Source organism: Cyprinus carpio, chromosome A12 (assembly GCF_018340385.1).
Source record: "Cyprinus carpio isolate SPL01 chromosome A12, ASM1834038v1, whole genome shotgun sequence".
Taxonomy (NCBI): Eukaryota; Metazoa; Chordata; class Actinopteri; order Cypriniformes; family Cyprinidae; genus Cyprinus; species Cyprinus carpio.
Genome location: NC_056583.1, coordinates 8,087,104 through 8,102,028, shown reverse-complemented (window position 1 = coordinate 8,102,028; position 14,925 = coordinate 8,087,104). Strand labels below are relative to the sequence as shown.

Below are 14,925 nucleotides of genomic sequence, written 5' to 3'. Positions count from 1 at the left end.
CTCCTCCAGCTCTCAGTGTCTCTTAAAGGTTCTTTGTTCTTCTAAACACTGTTATATCTAACAAAATAGTTTACCATAAAAGTATTACTACACATGAAATCTGTTGTTTTTCTCCTAAAAAACCCTAATTTGCTACTATCTTTTGGTTTGTTTAGTCCCCTTCAATCTCTATTAAATAGTTCGACCAAAAATGAAAATACTGTCATCATTCACTCACCCTCAAGAATTTCTTTCTTCTGCTGAACAGAAGATAGTTTGAAGAATGTGAGTAAACAAGCAGTTGCTGGTATGTCTGTTGTGTATGTGTGTCACCTGGTTGAGGGGGATGTCCTGGCCCACCATGCATCTCAGGCAGTATATGAGGGCAGAGAGGGTAATGGCACGAGGAGCATTACAGTTACCCCACACTTCTGTCCCCGTGCCGGTGAAATCAAACACTGCACTCCCCTGCAGACAGACACACAGATGGACAGAAGCGTTGATCAACAATGTACTGCACTGTATTTTTTACTGTCATCTTAGCACATAAATACAGCAGTTTTATATTCATTTAATAAAAATGACTATTCAATATTCTCAATAGGGCTGTATGATTAAATGAAATTAAATCGCAAAGGCGATAAATCGCAATTAGGCAGAAGCTGCAATTGTCATGCGTATCTTTCAGTGAAGCACAATTCTGTGATTAGCAGTAAATCTCCAGCTGAAGGCCAGAGGGTGTTCTCGCGCTGAAACGCCAAATACGCCTCGCAGAAGAAACCCAGGAAATCCCAATAGCGGTTGCTGAATAAACAGAAGATTTAACTTTTTTTTTAATTTAACTGCTTTCAATAATTCAACGTGACTAATAAACACACGACTACGGCAACATATGGTTTATCTGAGTTCGTCTTATTATAATTTTTATTATAATAAAGTATATAATAATGCAATGCTAATTGACATAGCCTTTATCACTACTTGGAATACTATGAAATATGTTGCCTGCCTTATTCTGTATAAGAAGCCACATCATCTCACAGAAGGATTTACGTCAAACACTCGACTAACGTTATGAAGTGAGTTTGGAGTAAAAACATGTTATTAAATGTGGTATTTTCACGTGCTTTCAGATGGAGCAGCATTTACTACACAGTGCCCTACTTCACTGACAAGCTACGCAAACAGCTTTCATAATCGTGGAATGATTTCTTCGATTTCATAATCGCCCGATTAAATCGTCTGCGATTATGAACGCGATTTTGCGTAGCTTGTCAGTAGGGATGTAACGATTCACTCAATTCACGATTTGATTCGATTCACGATTTTTTATTTTTTTAACCAAAATGACATTTAAGACAAATTAGGAATTAAATGTGTCCTTTTATTATTGCTTGGACAAAACGCTGTACATTTCTTTGTGAAATTTAAATATAACTATAATAATATACTAATAGAGCATATTATTGCTCTTTTGTTGGTTTTGATTGCTTCTATTGTCCTCATTTGTAAGTTGCTTTGGATAAAAGCCTCTGTTAAATGACTCAATTTAAATAGAATGTAAATGCAAATAGGAAAACTAAATTGAAATTTTAAAACAAGCCCCAAATCAAATAAATAACACAAATCAAATAAATATCTACATATAAACAAATTAAGGCCTTGTCTGTGCTCTTTCCATTTAAATTAGAGGCAACCACTGCATTTTAATCATGATCCAAACAAAGACGCTGCATACATGCAACATAAGTAGTTTTTAATTAAAATTAAATTTAAATTGCGATTTGTTTAGCATCTCAACTGATTTGAATCATCACATATTTTAATCGATTTTTAGCCGGCTCGCAGTTAATCGTTACATCCCTACTCATCAGTGAACTACAGCTCTGTGCAGTAAATGCTGCTCCATCTGAAAGCACGTGCTGGAGATTTATACTACCTAATCACAGAACTGGCTTTATTGACAAGATGCAAATGATAAACGCATGCGATTAATCGTGCAGCCCTAATTCTCAATATTATATTTAGTATGAAACCTGGAGGGGATAAATGATCAAGATGGAAACAAGATGGTTTTACTGAGTTCTAATTCAGAAACTGATTTGAAATCTGCAAAAGTGAAAATGATTTCTTACTTGCTCATCAATCTGGACCTTCAATCTGATCCGTGTCCCATCGTCCATTTGATCTTCTGCTTCAACCTCAAGAGAGCTCGTTTCCTGTCGCCGCCGACGGGCGAAATCTTTCAGCATGTCTCGAACGGCAAGCTCTGCGTTACTCTAAATATACACAGGGAACTTTAAGATAACAAACCAAACCCTGACAATAAACCTCAAGCTGAGATTTTCATTAGCTATATTTAATACGTCAGACAAATGTACACACCTGAATGTATCCCATGTATGCCTGGACGACTTCCAATCCGTAGCTTGCAATCAGCTCCCCCACCAGCTGACAACCCCTCTGATTGGCTGCTACTTGTGCCCGAAGGTCTGACAGGTTGTCACGGAGATTGCGTGTCCCAGAGCATCCTGGATATTGAGCGGGTGTCATGAGGGCTTCTGTCACAGCTGATGGATATAAAGATGACTATGAATAATGAAAAAACAAATAAAAACAAACAAAAAAACCACCATCAATCTTTAATAGACAGACCATGGAAATACCCTGGTATAACAATATGATAATCATTCAGTATCATTTGTTACACTGACTTCAACCTGATTGATATCTCTTCTAACCTTTCTCCTGAAAAACTCCACCCGTGACCAGTTTGAAGGAAGTGAAGACGGCCCCCTCCTGTTGTAGACAGGTGGAGTGGGGGGGCATGGAGCCTGGAGTGATGCCTCCTATATCAGCATGATGCCCCCTACTGGCCACAAAGAATACCGGAACTCTCATGCCATCACGAAACACCTGCATAACACAGAGCAAATCTCATCAAGTCTGTCATCAAGTCAGTACATGTGCAGCTCATGTTATCCTGCAAAATTAGCAGTTTTGCTTAAGGAAATTTAATCCTACTATTAGGATCATTTTGATTTTTTGCATTGGAATTTCTGCATCCACACTATGAAAAGTTTAGAATGATAAAGATTTATTTATTTTTTATTAAGTCTATAATGCTTACCAATGCTGCATTTATTTGATAAAAAAAAATAGTAAAAACAGTAACATTGTGAAATATTATTACAGTTTAAAATAATGGTTTTCTGTTTTAATATATTTTAAAATATAATTTATTCCTGTGATGGTAAAGCTGAATTTTTTAGCAGCCATTCCTTCAGTCTTGTCACAAGATTCTTCTTAACTCTTTCCCCGCTGGCGTTTTGGGAATAAGCTGCCAGCCATCGCCAGCATTTTTTATGATTTTCACTAAAATTTCATCGCCCCCAGAAAATTTAGTTTTATGAATATCTGAACTTTCTGATTACCTTTACCACTTCCTGGATTGACATTTCATTCGGTATCATCAGGCACTTTTCATTTAATTTATTTTTTGCATTATATTTATATTACTGCTGATGATCGCATTGTTTTTCATATCCATATGCATGCTGTTATGACACGAGCTAAAATATATCGCTACTACAGCCGTCCAGGGGTTTTATTTTTGTTTATCGGTCATAACACCAATCAACTTTCCCTACATGACGTGAGATACTGTGGGAGGCAGTCCTAACCCAGATATAGGGATGCAATGGTGTGTGTGTGCCAACTAACAGCCACCCAGAAAGAGGTCACTCACCTGCATTTTGCCCCAACCTCATTCTGGCCCGCGACATGCAGCATAGATGTCCCGCGTTCTCAGTCCAGTCCAAGCGTGGATATGATTTTCATTCAAGTTTTCTTTTTTTTTCTTTTTCCTTTTTATAACAAAATCACAGTAACAAACACACACAAAAAAAAAAAAAATAAATAATTGGCTAACACAATGAGAGTACACGATTTGAGGCGAGAGCTTTTCTTCCACATCTGAACACACATGCAGCGTTTTTCTTTTTAAGTCTAAGGGTGTATTCACACCAGGAAAGTCCGCTAGTTCACTTGCTTTGGTCCGGACCAAATACAATGTTGATTTTTTTTGTTTGGTGCGGTTCACTTTCACACTGCCCTTTTTGCAAGTGAACCAAAAATTGTAAACAAAACCACACGTGTGCTAAAGTCATCCATTCATTGGACATAAATTCTTAAGCAGAGAAAATCAGGAAGTTCGAAAACAGGCTAATCATGGATATTTTTTGTAGTTCAATTGTTATTATTTTACAGATTTTCTGTTATTAGCTACAAACGTAGTATGTAGACACTTATGAACATCAGATGAGACAATGTCATCTATATGATGGTGTAACACGGATTTCGCGAAGACGAAGAAGTGCTGCAAGACGGTTCCGGTGGAGAGAGCATGCTCTTATGTGCGACTACCATGGCATACTGTCAAAGAAAATGATATAAAAAAAGCATTTTAAATATATTTTATTTAATATTTTAAAAAATATTTTTAAAAAAAAATAATAAATAAAAAAAAATTTAAAAATAAGTGGGGACATTCTAAATGCTTAACGTACCTAAACACCGACCAGGGAAAACCAAATTTGTCCAACCTTACTTGTAATAAACACTAACTACCATCAAAAGAACGAGCCCTTATTCCACAGATAAATTGAATAATATCACGTTAAGCGTTTTCTCCCCCATAGAAGTCCATTATAAGGAAACAGCTTAACGTGGTTTAATGTAGCCTACCTTAACAACGACCGTGGAAAACCAAACAACTGTCAAATTTTATTTATAATAATCACTTGCTACTCATAAGAACAAGCTCTTATTCAGCATATGAAGTGAATAATAAGTTAATATTAAGTTAATATAACTTTCTCCCCCACAGGTGTCCATTATACGGAAACAGCTTAACGTGGATGCAAAATGGTGTTTATTATAAGTAAAATCTGACAGAAGTTTGGTTTTCCCCGGTCGTTGTTAAGGTACGTTAAACCACGTTATGTTTCCTTATAATGTACTTCTATGGGGAAGAAACCGTTCAACATGACTTGTGGAAGACCGCTCAAATCCACTCTCCTTCATCCTTTCGCTGAACTTGCTGAACACATCCGCATTTTTATGCGTCTTCTCCAGACTGTTAACTCAAAAGGTGCAGTGCTTTCTGCAGTTGGGTCGGATCGAGGTCGGATCATATTCACACCTTAAATGAACCGTACCAGAGTTCGTTTGGAACCGAACCGAGATCACCTCTTCAGCTGGGTCTCGGTTTGGTTGTTTGGTGTGCACCAGAGTGCGACTGCTGTATTCACACCTGCCAAAAAGATCCGCACCAAAGGGGGAAACGAACCAGAGTTTGTTTCAATCGAACCAAACAAGACAGGTGTGAATACACCTTAAGACACTTACTGCCTCTTAAACACGCGGCAACCTCATCATGCACAGGTGAGTGACATCATCTGGGCTCTTACTTTTCATGTTAGTCAGTACTTTCCCTACCTAAATACCTAACAATACATACGAGCTCGCTCGTTTCTGCGTCTTCCTCGCATGTGTTTATGATCTGCACATTATAGACTCATTCAGGAGCGTATAACAGCGAGAACGCAGAAACCTGGAAAATTTTGTGTTTGGCCGGGAAAGAGTTAACAACAACAACAACAATACATTTTTAGCACTTATTATTGGTGCTCAATTATTTTAATAGTTCTTATTCTTGTCAGTGTTTAAAATAGCTGTTTGAAAAACGTGATAATTTTTTTTAGTTTTAATGTGTTCGATTTTTTCAATGTTTTGTAACATTATACGTATCTTTATACATGTCTTTCTGTCACTTTTCATCAATTTAAAGTGTCCTTGATGAATATAAAAAAATCTTAATTTTCCCCAAACTTCTGAAAGGTAGTGTATCACAGTATCCACTAAAATATTAAGCAGTATAAATATGTAATATTTCTACTGTTTCTTTTTTTTTTAAATGAGTAATCTTGCTGAATATTGGTGAGTAGATTTCTTTTAAAATTATTAAGTAAATTTTAATTATTCCAAACTTTTGACCTGTATTGTATAAAATTTTAACTATGTTTGTTCTTGTTTGTTACATTGAATAATTGTATCACAGCAATGAGATTTAAAAAATAAAAAAACCGGTTACATTACAGTAATTAGAAACAAGGCTCCATTTCAAATTTTGGGGTGAAAAACAAGCCAAAAAATTTTATGACGGTGTTTATGGATAATTTAAAAAGAAACTACTGAAAACTTATCACAAGTAACCTACAGGAGTGATGACTGTGAGGTCTGGTAGATGACTGCCACCTGCACACGGATGATTACTGAGAATCACATCTCCCTCCTGCATGCTCCCTCCTGCCGCCTTTATCTGAAAGACATCAAAAGAACCCTTTCTCAAACTTACAGTTATTACAAAAATTTTGATTTCTTCTTTACTGTACATTAATTTTGTTCCTTTGTTTATTCAAATGACATCAATAACACATACATCTGTTAAAAAGTATAGCATTTTTCAGATTCTGATATTCAAATTTAAAATGTCAAACAAAAACTTAACAAAAACTGATCATCCACTAAAGAGTGACTGAACAGCTGTAAGTGTGCTATCAGGGATCTCTGGGTTTCCTTTAGTCAATCTACATCACGCCACAGTATGTTAGGCTGTGTATATATTTACATTTACATTTAGTCATTTTGCAGATGCTTTTATCCAAAGCGACTTACAGTTGGGAAATACATAAAGCGATTCTTCTTTTAGAGACACAGGAAGTGCTTGTAATACCAAGTTTCAGGCATTTGTTCAAATAAGTAAAAGCTAGAAAGGAAAGGAATAATTATTATTTTTGTTTTTAAATTTATGATGAAGTCAAGTAGCGTTGAAAGAGATAAGTTTTCATCTGTCACTTGAAATTGTCAGGGATTTAGCATTCCGGATAGGGGTGGGAAGATCATTTCACCAGCCAGGAATGGTTAACGAGAAAGTTCTGGAAAGTGATTTTCTGTGATGGTACCATGAGGCATCACTCACTAGCGGTTATGACTGCGCATGCGCATTAGCTGATCTAGCCTGAAAAATAAGCTTCTTTTTTTTTAACAAGAAAACAACATTCATGGGGCAGTTCATTTCAGATTTTGTTGCTGATTTGAAATATGTAATTTATTTGTGAGTTCATAGGGCAGTTTTTGTGATTTCAGGATTATCTTATTCACTTAGATAGGACTTGGTCTTGGATGAACTGTCCGGAGGGGTTGCAAATATGGCCGCCGAGTGAACAGACTTTCCTTGAAAGGGACTTTGATTAGGTACAGCTCAGACTGCCATTACTAATGAGGTTGTGTGTGTGTGTGTGAGAGAGAGAGAGAGAGGTAGGCAGAGAGTGATTGTGTGTTTTTTCCTGTATCTGCCCTGATTCTCATCCTGTGTTAACATACGCAGATAACTTAAAAAATATATAATACAAAACTGTTTTAAGGATTTAGAAGGGTTTAAAAGGGTTATGGTAAAATGTAAGCATTCACAGGTGTAATCCAAAATGTCTGCAGGAAATTTCCTCCTCTCATGTCTGAATTACTTGTTGATATATTCTTTCACAAAGTTTAAAGGTGCCATAGAATAGAAAACCGTATTTACCTTGGCATAGTTGAATAATAAGAGTTCTATAAATGGAAATGACATACCGTGAGCCTCAAACACCATCGTTTCCTCCTTCTTATGTAAATCTTGTGCGCGCAAAAGACCACTGAAAAAGAGGCGAATCCCAACATAACACCGACTGTGACATTACAGTCAGGATAATTAATATTTATGCCCCAAACATTTGCATATACCAGCCCATGTTCTAGGCCAGCCGGACCTGCACAGCTAAATCATCAGAAGTTCTGCAGGTATTGTGAAGAAACAAGCGAGAACAATAGCGAAAATGGCAGATCATGGAAATAAATGTTATGTTCCATGCTGTGCAGGGGATGTGAGCACTTTTCATAGCCTTCCCACTGTCAACAGGCATGGTTGATGTTTATCTATAACCGGATACCACAACAATTTAATTCAAAGTTGTTTGTTTGCTTTGCCCATTTCACCACTGACAGTTTTTCGAACCTGGGACAATATCAAGCAGGCTTTCACTCAGTGTTTGATATTGAAGAAGGGGGAAATTTCAGCTATACTGCCATTACAACCCCTACCGCAAGCAGTAAGTAGTGATTTTATCCACTACTTGGCTGTTGAAGCCATTTCTGTTCAAATTGAATGTTTCTTAGTGAGCTAACAACATTGATGAAAATTTACCCTGTGTTGATCGAATGCAAGATGCTAATACAGTAATGTTTACCTTAGCTAACTAGCAAACTCCAAGTAACTAGCATAGATATCTAAATATGACGACCTATTTACGTGGAGGTTAAAGGGGTCATATGATGCGACTTCAAGTTTTCCTTTCTCTTTGGAGTGTTACAAGCTGTTCATGAATAGATAAGAAACCTAAAGTTGCAAAGACTAAAGTCTCAAACTCAAAGAGATATAAAAGTTAAGAATGGTCCACGCCCTCCTAAAACGCCATGTTTAAATGCCCCCACATGTCTACGTCATGATGTGGGAAGATTTGCATAATGCCACCCAAATGTTCATGCAAAGAAAGAAGGTGTAACTTTATTGTTGCTGCCACTGCCACCGCCCTGTTGTGAAGATGCTGTGTGTTTTGTTGCGAAACAAAAATACTTTTGTTTGGCCTTTCAAAAGACGACACGACTAGAAATCAGATGTTAAGTTGTATTTACAATACTGTTCCTGAACAGATCAACCCAAAGATTCAGATGTTTGCAGCACATTTTATGGAGGACTGTTTCCTGATCCTGGGAGGGTAGACTACAATGCCGGCTGTTCTGACTCACAGTCTGTAAGTATGTTTTCATATTTAAAGAATTTGCCACTGATTATTCAAATGTGAGTTTTGAGCAGTGTAGAGTAGCACTTGTTTGTCATTTCTCTGATAAATGCAGACATGGTTTTATTTTTATGTGGCATGATGGAATGCAATGTGTAAAGAGACAGTATTAATGGTTAATGCTTACAGATAGCTCACTTGCTGCTCCTAGCTAACGTGACCTTCTCCACCACTTAAGTTGAAACTATTGTCATTTGACAAGGCCTCTAGTCAATTTGTTAAAATATTTTTTGTTTGAGAACTGAAGTATGATTATTTTTCACGCTTGTATTTCAGAGTACATCACAGCTCCTGCATCTGATACAGGCTCAAACATATAAGGTTGGATGCCAAATCTCTCCATCGTTCACACTGGACAGTAGAGATCTGTTTGCTGTGTGAGCTTCTGAAACGAGCCACGCTGTGAAACAGCCAATCAGATTAGAGCTCAACATTATTATTCATGACCCTTCCAAACAAGGTAATAACAGACCATTTCATTCTAGGGACAAATCCTAGGGTTGTAATAGACATGTAAAACCGTTTCTGGATAATTTTTGCCCTTACCTAAGCCACATACCTTCTATGTGGATATCAGAGAACAATTTGAAATATTGTATCAATGCATTCTATGGCACCTTTAACAATAAAATAGTCTATTTTTTCTCAGATTTACAGATTTAGACGTACACAATAAATGAGCCAGCAGGAATTGGTGTATTGGGCTAAAATCGATCTACTTAAAAAAAAAAAAAAAAAAAAAAAAAAAAAAAAAAAAAAAGCTGTTTATGACCTTGATTACAGCAACCTGTTTAAGGTGTTTATCTGACAGTATGCATTGTCAGATTCTTAATCATAATCAGAGTAAGACTGGATAAGTAACAAAAATTAAAAACACACTAAAAACTTAAAGAGATTTTTCACTGTGACTTTAGGTATCATAACATGATATGACAGACAGATAAATATTATTTTTGCACTGTGCTAAAGAGAAAACTTTACAGTTTGAATAAGAAAATAAGTGTTTATAATAACAGAAGAGGTAGCTCTGGAAAGCTGGTTAGATAACTGAGCTCAGAGAGTTATAGTCAATGGATATGAATGATTTATACAAGATTTTGTGTCTGTGCCTAAAACAGATTTTACTACACAGTTCAAATTACCATTAAAAAAAAGATATATTTTTTTCAAAAATGTAATTTTTGTAATTGTAATTTTTTTTTTCTTGAACAAAAACACAGTGCCGATATATTGTGCATACTGACATATTACATTATTCTGTTTATATCTGGTGCTTTAAATGACTTTTAGGAATAGTTAAAAAAAATCTTAACCCTATAAAGCCTACTGTTTCATATTTGACATACAATGGCCTCTAAATTATCACTATTACTACATGCATTCTGTCATCTGATTGATTTATGCAAGTAGTAAAATAGATTTAAGTACTTTGTCATATTTCAGGCTTCAGGGTAAACAAACCTAATTGGTTTTACCAATATATTTGTATTTTTTCTGGTTCTTTTAAAATGATATGAAATGAAATGAAATGAAATGATATTTAACTGTACTTCAGTCAAATCTGAAACCTTTGACAGCCATGCAGCAACAGAAAATTAATGCTTCCAAATGAAAAACAATCAAGAAATGTAATTTATTAGTGTGTGTTTGTGTACCTGGAACTGTACAGTCCAAACACGGCACAGGAGAAATCCAGTCGTTCCTTTATATTGGTGGAGATGGATGTTCTCTGCAGCACACGACCCATTTGCTCTGTGTTTGAGGAACCACAAAGCTTTAGATACTTGAGAAGCAAATGACCTAAGAGGTCTTGTTTTCTGTGAAATCAATCAAAATGAAGTGGGCACAGATAATTCTATTTAATTTAAAGGTAAAACAAGCTTTCATACTCCACTGACAGGTATTTGTTCATGTTATGAGAATTTGTTCAATGTTTGTTAAATTTTTCAAGATTTCATTTTACATGAAGAGAAAAAAAAACTGAGGAAGATACTCCATTATTGTAATGCATGCAGCATTTAATGCCATGCCTTTATGGATTTAAGACTTTCAGCTCTGATTTGACAAAGGCCTTCATTCATTATTTATTCAGTCATTTTTTTTCCTGTCCCATCAGACCTGCGATGCTCATGAAGCGATGGGAGAAGATGGACAGCTGGATGGCGTTGAGTTCGGTTCCTAACACACACTGCGTTCCCGTGCCGACATCAATACACACATCACCATCCTCTGTCAGATGAGCCACACATGCCGGCTCCACGAGAATTGTACTGACAAACAGCACCAAAGAAGACATATTAATAAAAAAATAAATAATAATAAAAAAATCATAATATCAAAAATATTATATGGTGTACATAAACAATGAGAACATTTCTTAACCCTCAATTGGAACATACAATACAATACATCTTTATTATCAACCATGGTTGAAATTTCTCTTTGACCACACCAGTGATACCGAATACAAACACATACCACACAAAACAGATAAAAACCACCATACTAAATCACATAGCCTTTTGATTAAAAAATCCAAATGCAGCAGGTACAAAGGATCTTTTATAAATATTTATCTTTGCTCTAGGCATTAAAAATCATCTCTCAGAGGGCAATAGAACAAACTGATCACACAAAGTATGAGTAGAGTCTTTTAGAATACACTCTGCTTTCCTTACACAACTTGAAGTGTACGCCTCACCTAAATTACATTGTGGTCTGCTATCTATTTTAGTGACCCTTGCCAGGTTATTTTTCTGCTTACAATTAAGGTGCCCATACTAGGAGGTTAAATTATAAGTTTTCTACAGGAAATGCACATCAAAGATGCATTCACAGGGAAAAGTTACTATTTGATTTGTGTCCTAATTCAGCAATTTATGTTTATGGTGTGCTCTTGTTCTCAGTCCTGCGATTCTCATATGACCGGAAAAGAGAAAAGTCTGAGGTGGTCTGTCAGCCATGTGCCATTTGTAATGGGTGTGTGACAGATTTGCGACAAAGAGTGAGGTCTACAAGTGCCGTTTGGATCGCTGTTTTTATTTTACACGGGTTTGGTAAAGAAATGTATTAGTGCTGCTGTTGGATAATGGTTGGGTGTTCTGTCAAGTACTGCACATGCGTTGCAGGACTGTTTAAGAGCACAATTCTCATCAACAACTAAAGAATCATTCACTACCAGAAAACAAACATTACAGAATGACACACACACTTTAATATTAACAGGTCTGATCAAACCCTCGAAATGAGTGGCAAGCACCACTAATGATTATGTATAATGTAGAATTTAGAAACTTTCAGGAAATCAATCACCTGTTCTTATCAATAATGATGGCTGGTCCCTGGATACTGTGATCACAGGAAAGATTCTCCCATAGATACACGCTGGTGTCCAGATAACGGTCCTCAAAGTAACACTGGGTCATCTGGATCCAAAACAACAAAAAAAAAACACCAACAACAATAACATTACTGTATATTTTATTGGATTAATTTAATTTTCTTGTGTGATACCTGTTGTGTTGATTGTCCTAGGTTTAAATACCTTAATAGGACTTGGAGATTTCTGCTCTGCTTTGGGCTGCACTTTTGACCTAATTCCAGATTTCCCAGAACCGCGTACACGGATATCATCCACCATGATAGGCCGATCAGTGATGGTGAACCCAAACTCTTTCAGATATCTGATGTAGAAAGAGAAAGATTGAGAGACAGAAGAGGAAACAACAAGCCATTTTGACCATTCACAATGGAAATAGCAGTACCGTTTAGTGAAGGCTGTTCTGAAGTCTCCAGACATGCAGGAGTGGGCGTTACTGGGGTGACCTGCGGCTGTGATCATGAGTGCGCAATCTGTGCCCTCATACCGCAGGTGCAGGAAAACCTCTATATTGATCTGAGAACTGTACAGACACAATCATATGTTATTATCATTATATTAAGTTACTGCGTCTATAATCAGTTGTTTTTGTTCAAAGGTAATGACACAATAGATAAGCAAAAAGAGATGCTTTGAAATCTGGCTGCATCTTGAGGGTGACCTGCTAAAGCCTCGTTTGCACAGTATTTGATCGCAGCGTTGAGACAGTTGCTTTATCCTGCTGTCCAGATCAGAGAATGAACCTGCTTCATATTTTAGAGAACACGGTTCTTGAACCTCCTCCACCACATCAGCCAGAGCCAAACCATATGCTGACAACACTCCGCTGTATCTGACAGGAAAAAGAGTATTGCATTGTAGTGTCATCAAATCAATTCAAAAACGCAAGCACTTCATGTCAGTGTCCTTAAACACTTTCCAATGCCTATCATGAGGCATTTAATTTTAAAATACATTATGAACATGAACATGAAGAACAGCCAAATCACAGTTGCACAGTTCTTAATTGTCTTAAGTTATAGATTATAGAGATTTTCTGTGTGCCACAAGATGTGACCCGTAATGAAATTTTTGTCATGAGAGTCAATAGAAGATACACACCAAACTTCATGTACACCCTGCATGTATATGGCAAGTTTGATTCACAAATTAATTTAGTGGCTATTGAATTTTGTTGATTTTTTTTGTTGATCACTGCCAATATTAGTCTATGTCAAACCTTCCACTACAGACTAATTATGTGAAATTTTAACCTCCTCATTTAAAAAGTTGTCAAGGTATGATAAGTTTTCAGTTGTATTTATGAAATTTGTCTTCAATCTTCAGGAAGTCCTGTTGCCTGTTACAACATACCTGATGCTTCTGATGCTTGATTTGTTTGTGTGTGTATATATATATATATATATATATATATATATATATATATATATATTATAATTAAGACTAAAACTAAACAACTAAAACATTAAAATAAAAGAAATTATAACTGACTAATAAAAAAAGTAACAAGTTTTGTCTAAAACTATGTTAATTCTTTCTTATAGATCTGTTACTTAAAGTATTATCAGACTTGGAATCATGTTGTTGTACTAAATATCAGAACGGATAAAAAACAAGATTTAAGTGATGATTCATGGCGGTTTCAAACTCTAAAGGTTCACCAGCTTCAATAGATGCACTTCTTCTAAATGACTTACAAAGAGAAAAAACACAAGCATCATACAGGGCCAAAATATCTGAAATGGTGTAATGCCAGATTTAAATAGTAATAAGGTGGTGAATACTCAAGATCAGAAGTGCTATCATCTTATTGAAAGTTACCTGTCAGGTACAGATTTAAACAAGGTGGTACAGTCACCTGACTTTTTCAGCGGTGATGTGCTGTCCAACCAGTAAAATATTTTCATTGCTTCTCATTCATTTCACAAGTGACTGATTTGATAAAGTGACTTTCATGACTGATTTGATAAAGACTCCTCTAGGGAAACAAAGTGTTGTATGTGCCTCATCCTTTGCCACAGCAATTTTATTTGTATATTATCTTCATTGCTTTGTAATATCACGAGTTCATTAAGCACAGCAGAACAGAGTCTGGAAAAAGCATTTTGTTGTCACCCTGTTCAAGCATGCGACAACAACAGACTTAAACAAACAGATAATGCACATGCATAAACATATAGACATACTTGTGTATGAAGACAGTCTTCATGCCTAAGGCTCTTGCAATGGCACAGGCATGTTGACCACCAGCTCCTCCAAAACATGCCAGCACATGCTCAGATGTATCATGGCCTTTAGCTTATAAGAGAGAGATGATTTTCAACATGTCAAATCTGATTGATGTTGACATGAACATACTTTACAGAGGTACATTTCTTGCTTAAAATGTTACATAAGCCAGATAACTGTCGATTTTCCTTCATGATTTATTTTCAGACATCATGAGAATAACGTAGCACTTGGTATTTTAACATGACGTTATAACAAGTATATCTATGGCAAGAGCTCTTTTCAGTCACTGCATTCTTTTCCTCATGATTATTTTCTTTTTTCCCTTTGCATTCTGCTTTAATAGTATGAAAAAGGACAACTCATACTTTAAACTTGTGG

At 36.1% G+C, this 14,925-nt stretch overlaps 1 protein-coding gene across 1 annotated transcript in view; it reads right to left on the bottom strand.

Annotated features, from left to right (window-relative positions):
* Positions 1–14,925, bottom strand: part of oplah (5-oxoprolinase, ATP-hydrolysing) — a 50,400-nt gene that overhangs the window by 4,073 nt on the left and 31,402 nt on the right. Inside the window, 14 exon segments of the mRNA XM_042768274.1 lie at positions 313–447; positions 2,115–2,258; positions 2,365–2,549; positions 2,721–2,895; positions 6,260–6,361; positions 6,482–6,483; positions 7,672–7,733; positions 10,592–10,688; positions 11,055–11,206; positions 12,249–12,361; positions 12,481–12,619; positions 12,701–12,838; positions 12,977–13,147; positions 14,502–14,614. Coding sequence (XP_042624208.1) covers positions 313–447; positions 2,115–2,258; positions 2,365–2,549; positions 2,721–2,895; positions 6,260–6,361; positions 6,482–6,483; positions 7,672–7,733; positions 10,592–10,688; positions 11,055–11,206; positions 12,249–12,361; positions 12,481–12,619; positions 12,701–12,838; positions 12,977–13,147; positions 14,502–14,614 — 1,728 coding nt within the window.